General features: G+C 36.7%; 1 protein-coding gene across 1 annotated transcript in view; it reads right to left on the reverse strand.

The window, feature by feature from the left end:
- LOC117326730 (neuronal acetylcholine receptor subunit alpha-5-like) overlaps positions 1-5,251 on the reverse strand; it is a 29,931-nt gene extending 24,680 nt beyond the window's left edge. Inside the window, exons 1-2 of the mRNA XM_033883452.1 lie at positions 5,044-5,251; positions 3,573-3,727 (exon numbers count right to left, since the gene is read on the reverse strand). Of these exons, the coding sequence (XP_033739343.1) occupies positions 3,573-3,727; positions 5,044-5,251 (363 nt within the window). The remainder of the gene's footprint in view (positions 1-3,572; positions 3,728-5,043) is intronic.
- Between the last annotated feature and the right edge of the window lie 3,196 nt (positions 5,252-8,447).

Raw genomic sequence — 8,447 nt, forward strand, 5'->3', positions numbered from 1 at the left:
CATAATGCTGTATACATGTAAAAGCCGTCGAGATGTCAGCACCGGCTTTTTACCGATTATGAACACGTTGAGATAACACATATTTGTCGACTTCACATTGACCAGGCACGTGATAAAAACACGTAAAGCACGCGCCCCCTCTCGTGTCTGACATTAAGATCAGCAGGGCGTGTGGACAGGAATGTCATGTTTGCTGAAACATTACACATGTTATCATCTGATGTATTCAACAACCATAAAATCACTCCTCGCCACATCGTGCGTGGGTATGTTTTGATAGAAAAGGACGCCATCTTTAGCTTGTTATCTCTCATTCTCATTTAAACTGGGTTTTCTTTAATACGTGATAAAATTTCCTAAAGACATGACCATGACTGGTAAAACTCTAACGAAGTAGATCTTGCTATAGTACACATGTTTTAAATGCAGCTGGGGACGAAATCAAATACCGATAACAAATACATTTTTTTCGGATAAATGCCGTTATCATGTTAAATGATATCAAGAAGCTGGAAGCAATATCAATAAAGATTCAAAACGTTCACTAAAAGCAATACAGCAATATGAAAACTTTTAGTGAAAATGTAAAACAGTAATGTAAAAAATGTAAAAATTTACATTTTTTCCCACTGCAAATATAGAGTCATATTCTCAGCCTGTAGCTGAGAATGCGTGATCCCGGCCTGGCATCTCGCGCCCTCTACCGTATCGTGAGGGCCATGTGGTAGTTATCACACAAAGTCTGTGTGAAGGGTCTCTTTGCGCTTTTTACCTACTCATCTAAAATTATGATAAATGGCGATAACACACTTATATTGAAAAAAATATAAACGTGATGTTTTTTTTTTTTATAAGTTTCTGATTAAATTCGCTCATAAACGGAACTTTTCGACTGTAAGAATTTTGTAGTTTACTTTAGCCCTAGTCGGTCTGTTTCAAAATCATACTTTTTTCCCATTTCGGAAGTTAAGTTTTTAATAAAACGTTGTGGAGTTTAAAAACCATTATCCGGACACAATCATTTTATTTTACTACTAGTTTAAGGGGATGATAATGATTGTTTTATGCAATCGTCATTCATGGTAGCAGGAAAAACACATTAAGAATTTGATAAAGTCATCTCTGACAGCCTACAAATGATATTTTCACTGCTTTATGGCCTATAAATTTTTATTTTCAGATAAGACGTCTGGTTTTGTAGTTCAGAGTTCCGCCATTTTGTCAGGGACCCAGCGGGACCGTCACGGATAGTGCTATTGATGAATTGTAAACTACAACCAGAATAACAGCTCATTTCTACATAGATCCGTTCGTCACGCATGTCAAACTCTCGGATGTACAAATCCTCCTTACAGTCGGTTAGAGCGCTGGTCACGTGACCGCAGATGAAGATCCGAGGTGCGTGGTTCGACGCTCCCTACCCGTGTCGGTTTGTGTTTCTCGGGAAGCTGAGATACTGACCGGTCCGTGCTGTCGTGGTTGTGTCCTTAGGAAAGACATTTTACCCTAATTGATCTTGATGACATGCGACGGGCCTCCCGTATGTTGTTCAGTGAGGTAGTCACCAACTACTACAAGGAGACTCAAAATGGCCCTGGTTGTTTTAGGTGATAAAACAAGCAAACAAACGAACGGACATCCTCCTTACATGTTTTATCAATTAATTTAGATACAGTCACAACGATATTTTCACTTTCAGATAAAAACTATCAAGGGAAATATATCAAGATTGTGTTATTGGTTATTCAAGTCCACAAACTTCTTGTAGATAGGTACGCCCGCCTCCCGGGAATTCGCAGGTGTTTCGAATCCATTTGAAGTCTGTTAAAATATGAAAACCAACGCTTATCGCATAATCGCAATTCCGGAAACCCGTGTGTGTCTGTTTTACAAATTAGTGAAGTTTTCCTTTGTTTGCTCTCCAGGGTTTGGACAAACATCATACATAATATTGATGGTTCATAACTAAATCGCCACCAACATCATCGGATATAGAGAACACACAACGAGTGGTTGTTGTATATGGTGTTTCTTTCGCTCGGGTTGTTTTTAAAAATTTACAAAAAAATCACGAGCTTTAGTGAATGTTTTTTCGTAAATTTAAAAAAATCTGTATTTGTAATCCACCTCGTAATCCAAATCGCAGGCAAGTGTTTGGTTTCTGTTTGAGACATCTCAATAAGACACTGATATACGGTACAGAAACAGGCAAATACGTACAAAAAGACAACGGCTGAGCATTTGGGCCCAACGTGATCTCTGTTAACACTACAAAAACATATACAACCGTGTTGTTTTCACACACACAAAAAAAAAACAACATGAAAAAAAACCTCCGAAAGATTAGAAGCAAATTAACCTCTAGTGGAAGTAGAATTTCTGATGAAATAGAACTGATGCGTTTTTCCGATTTAACTGAAAAAATCCATAAAATATCTTGGAGAAATTTAAAGAGAAGATTAAATGAGCAAGATAATATGCGTTGCGCTGCCCGAACGCGCCCAAATATCTCAAAGACCATTTGTAAACGAATACACCAATAAACAATTTAGATAAACATTTATGGCTTATATTGAGTAACTCATCTCTTCTGCATGTCTAGATAGACCCCCTGCTTGAAAACGGTATTGAATCCGTGACAGAAAGTCCCACGGGCATTTATTTAATGGGAAAATACTGAAAATTTAAAAATTCAACTTAAAGTAGACTGCAAGATATATGGCTTGGAATTGGAAGATTAAGCAATGTTGGATTTATGTAACACGATGCTCAAGCGGTCGCCAGACCAAAGGATTTATTTATTCTAGAGGTTTTTTTGTTTTTTTTACGACCTCTAACATCCTTCACGACACCAACGACGATGGCCTGATCAGAATCATCCTCGAAAACAAACGAACGGGACCTTAATACGAGATATTGAAATTTGGAATTCACAAAAAGGGAAACAAGAAATATCTTTTAAAAAGATAAACGGCATAGTTTAATGCTGGTGGTTTCAATGTCTAAATGCTGGTAAAATAAATTAACGAATTAATGCGTGTTAGCACGGACAACAAAATTGTATCAGTTTGAATCATTTTTGGTGATAATAAGACTGCATTTGAATCGGGAATATACTTGTATCAATGTGTTATTTGAAAAGATACACCCACTTATTCAGCTTGCATTCAATCTTAACATTGTTTCGTTTTTAACTGCATATCTGCATTTTGCATTTACCGCTATATTAACCAATCACATATACTTCATCTTGACCAGTAACGCCACCTGTCGCGTCATGTCCGGGTCCAAAAGATGTTATACGGCTATCCCGAAAAAGTTTTTCCCGTAAATGTCAAAACAATGAGTTTACCCCCAAGTGTATGCCTTTTCTGGGACTTTTCCATCTGATATTTTTTCCACCTCTGGGACTTTAAGCTCTAGGGGAATTGTTGACTATTGTAAACCCTTGTCCCGGACCTGTCAGCGTCCATATTTTTATCTGCAGCACTTGACATCAGACACAAAACCTACTGAAGCCCAGAGTTCCTAAAAAAAAAACACAGTAACACTTCTTCTCCCAAAGGACTTACCAGATCGACTACGTCGGTAATGGCCAGACCCACGGCCACGATGATCATCCTCGACGTGGCATTGACTGGACGGATACGCTTGTCGTATTTGGCGAGAAGGTCGGATATTAGTCGTTCCTCTTCATTAACGAACGTGTAGTTCGGCAACACGATACCTGAGGGAAAAATTGACAAAGTTCGGCATTAATACATCATAATTAAAATGTTAGTATTTATTACATCACAAGGACAGAGTTCGACAAAACTACATAAAGTTCGGCATAAATACAGTATAATTAAAGTACGTATTCATTACATCACAAAGACAGAATTCTGCAGAACTACACAAAGTTCGGCATAAATACAGTATGTTCATTACATGACAAAGACAGAGTTCGGCAAAGCTACATGAAGTTCGGCATAAATACAGTATGTTCATTACATCACAAAGACAGAGTTCGGCAAAGCTACATGAAGTTCGGCATAAATACAGTATGTTCATTACATCACAAAGACAGAGTTCGGCAAAGCTACATAAAGTTCGGCATAAATACAGTATAATTAAAGTGCGTATTGATTACATCACAAAGACAGAGTTCGGCAAACCTACACAAAGTTCGGTATTTGATTACATCACAAAGACAGAGTTCGGCAGAGCTATATAACAATAACAAAGTTCGGCATAAATACAGCATCTTTAAAGTACGTATTCATTACATCACAAAGACACAGTTCGGCAGAGCTACATGAAAAACATAGATTGAAATTATTACATCATGATTTAAGTAAGTATATATTTCCTCAAAAAAAAGTTCGGCAAAGCTACATGTAGGCCTAATAATAAAGATTGAAATTACATCATCGATGGGAAAAGAGAAGTATTCAATTTTCTCTAGTTAGATCAGCCAATCTTTGCAAGTGATATTTGATTTTGGGTTGTCTGATTTTTTGTTGTGATAAGATATAAATGAGTTTAAATAGAATACTCTGTTTACATCCTTAGATACCGCGGAAGTTATTTATAAAAGTAGGTCGATATATGAATGTGTTTTAACCTATCTAGACTAGAAATGACTGAAGCAGAAATATCCAGCCGGAATGAAGACACAGTGAACGATATTCGGTATCAGTATGTGCTTGTTCTGACAGCATTTTCTGTAATATCGTACACAATTCCAATGCAATAATTTCACCTATTGACCAATGGGATGACGTGAAAGTAATGCATGCAGACCAAACCGGAAGTCGGAGGAAGTGACCTATATCAAGGTTCAAGGTCACTCATATCAAATTGTGTCTGGAAGAAGTTCGATCATGTAACCAAAATATTTTCTTGAACACGAAATACGGTGGACGATATGAATACGTTTGCCTGTTCATTGTCACTGACGTAGAGAGGCTATCAACGTATCAGAGTCACGTGGATAAGATATTTCGGATGTTCCGTCCGGAATGGATATGGTTAATCTCCAAGAAAAACAATCCCTCACACGTTTGACCTTGGACTGAGATTTTGCAGCTTCGCCATCTCCCACAGACACAGTAGGGGGTCTTTGCCTCTTCCCCTCCATGACGTTAGGCCCCGAGGTTGGATCGGAAGACGGTAGATGTGTTTTTCTCCGCAACAGAGAAGTGTTGTTTTTTACCCATGAACCCAGACAGCGCTCAAGTCGGTGTTCGCGGGCAAAGCAAACAAACATGGCTTTTAGTTCTTCGTACCGTCAGTGGTTAAAGAATGTTTATGTTGTGATAAAGTGATTAGGTATACCCTAAAAACACAGACAGGCGAATGTTGTACAATTGTTCACAAAAATAATGTATAAATAAGTTAAAAGTTTTGTTATTTATGTTTTGCGATGGATTCGCGGTTGTTATTATGAAAGGAATATATACATGCAACAGACTCTGGTCTAATAAAATAAACGGATATACAAAAGAATTATATACGCTGCAGGCAATACACAAATATATACAATAATATATATTTCGTGTAATTTTTTTAAAAAGAAAATGCCATGTTGCTCCATGATGCCTTAAGAACATAGGCCGCGATACAGCGGGAAAGGAAATAACAAAATGATATTTTCCAGTAGCTCGTAGTGAAAGCCATTTCTTTAACTATCTCTTACATAACTCACCATCGAGTGTTACAAATTCGATTATTATAACGTTCCATTGCAATCTCAAAATCAAGAAATGTAAGGAATGAAAATGGCAGTTTTAACTTTCAATAAAGAAAGTAAATGTTTTTATCCTGAAAATAAACACTGAATAACGACATGGCCGATTAACAGATAAAAGATTGGTATGGATACACTAGAAACAGTACAGAGAATAGAATAAGATGTTCCGGGAGAGTTAGCGTCTTTCTTTAAGGACATTTGGTTTGGTTTGTTTTTGCTTAACGTCCTATTTACAGCCATGGTCATTTAAGGACGTGCCAGGTTTTGGAGGTGGAGGAAAGCCGGAGTACCCGGAGAGAAACCACCGGCCTACGGTCAGTACCTGGCAACTGCCCCACGTAGGTTTCGAATTCCAGAGGTGGAGGGCTAGTGTTAAAGTGTCGGGACACCTTAACCACTCGGCCACCTCGGCCCCTCCTTAAGGACAATGTTCGCGACTGTGCAATAGTACGTCTTAAGGAAGACAAATGTTTATATTGATATTTGTCTGAGTAAAATGACTTTATACGGCAGGCAAAGTGTATTTGTGTAATCATATGAATTTTTCGCATGGTAAAAAGACTATTTCGTCGAGTTTATTTCTTTACAGAATAAACTTATGAGCACTAGCCAGCTTTTACAGCATCTTCCGAATTTAAAGATAGCTTCTCCAGACAAAATTATCTTCTCTGCACTCTTAGACTATGCAATGATAAATATAAAGGCGTGCAGCATAAAAGTACAATTGGATGTTTTCAATTTGGATATTGTGCACCTAGAGTAGGACAGGAAATGGGATATAGCTTAAAATTTGAGACATATGTTTATACATTTGTATATATATATATATTTTTTTTCTTCATTTTTTTCTTTTTATTATTAATATTTTACGGATTCAATCTAAGCCGTTTCTGTTGTTTTTAACGCTTGTTTATCAAGTTCTTGTATCAAACAGTTTAAGAAACTGCTTTCAATAGGTTTTTATCGTCAACAGCTTTGCCAACTGTCAGCGGTATATTGGTATAGAAGCATAGATATGGCTTTTACAAGACAGGGGGGGGGAAGAAGAAACCATGAATGCCGATTTATCGCTAATTCTTCTATAATACCTCGTTCAAAACGCAATTCCTTAACTTAATATTTACAAATTGAAATAGATTCAAAATAAATTTATTTGATAAGTATAGCCTATAAAATGAAACCAATTCACAACATACCACTTAAAAGAACATTTATGTGTCAAAACGAAAAATGTATACTACGTATAATGGATGTTTGGAAATGATTCGCAACCATGTATATGATATAACATATCAGAATGTATCTTAAAACACAGACGGTCTTTTAAGATAACGTGTTGGTACAAATTGCTTTCAGATCAAACATTCATAAGACTCCTGTCGGTTTGCTCGATTGCCCCCACACCCTGAACTTCAGAAAGAGTTTTTTTATTGAGTGTGTCTGCCCTGTTGATCTCGTTGAAGCACTTGACTGGATATATGGCTCCTTGAGAACCCTCTGTGACCCCTTTTCAATGACGGTACGTTAGAGACTTGTATGGGCCTTAATTAATTACAAGTGGGCATTGTAACTGCATCAACGTTGTATCGGGGGTCTTCCGCCATCGAAAATTGGCGAAATTGGAAGTTAAGGACAGGAACAAGTGGTGATGAATGGCATATACAATACACACAAATTTAATAAATATAACTACACCAAATTATTTAACTGGAATATTTACCGTAACCATGACAACAACCACACTGCGTTGCAAAGCATTATAAAGCACCAGAATATTGTGTTGAACAAACTCAAATAAGACAAAAAATGTCACATTGCGTGAAACAGGAAGCATAGAGGGCGTTTATTGGGACATATCACGTCACTTAATTCCTTAACTGATTTTTTTTTAATTTAGAAAGTATGATTTAATCCTAGAACAAATATTTAGTAATAAAGCTTTTCCTTAAGATCTAAAAGTTCCGAAATATGCTTTTTATAGCTAGACTATGACTGTATATACATGTAATATAAAGTTTGTTCCCTAAAAGCTGGAATCTAATGAAATTAACCAAAGCTTTTGTTTTGTCTGCATAACCTGATGGTCAGCTTTAGATAGGCCAACTGGATTACTCACACCTAGATACACTACCTTGAACGGTTATAAATAGCCAATACTTGGCAATAGCGTTGTTGTTTGTTTGTTTGTTGTTGTTGTTGTTTTTTTTTTTTTTTCAGACATCCAATCAACCAATCACTCGTCATTGAGCCACAAGAGAAAGCCAAATTTAATTAAATGGTAATCAGAAATTCAATCATCAACTCTTCTATATTTGCCTTACCGCTCTGGTACCTAAAAAAGCATCCAGAAGAAACTACAGCTCCTATGATTATGTCATTGACCCTTTCACCCCTATTGACCATATTGGACTTCAAATAATAAATGAATGGCAGAGTCGACTAAAGTTTCTTAGGGTTGAAAGGGTTAAAACATATCTAATTAGTAAGTATAATGTACGGTTGTACTACATATGTTCGGTTAAGTTATACTTTTGAAAGTCAGCGTCCGATGACAGTATATAATAATTTTATTGGTCTAGAAAGGGAAACTATATCTTAAACAAAACTAGAGTGCTGAACAAACGTAAATAATGACAGAGCACTTCTACTGACGAACAAAATAGTAATTCTGAGATAAGCCTTCGCCACAATTGTCATAAACACCAGTCTCAAT

The sequence above is a fragment of the Pecten maximus genome, chromosome 5 (genome assembly GCF_902652985.1).
Source record: "Pecten maximus chromosome 5, xPecMax1.1, whole genome shotgun sequence".
NCBI classification, from domain to species: domain Eukaryota; kingdom Metazoa; phylum Mollusca; class Bivalvia; order Pectinida; family Pectinidae; genus Pecten; species Pecten maximus.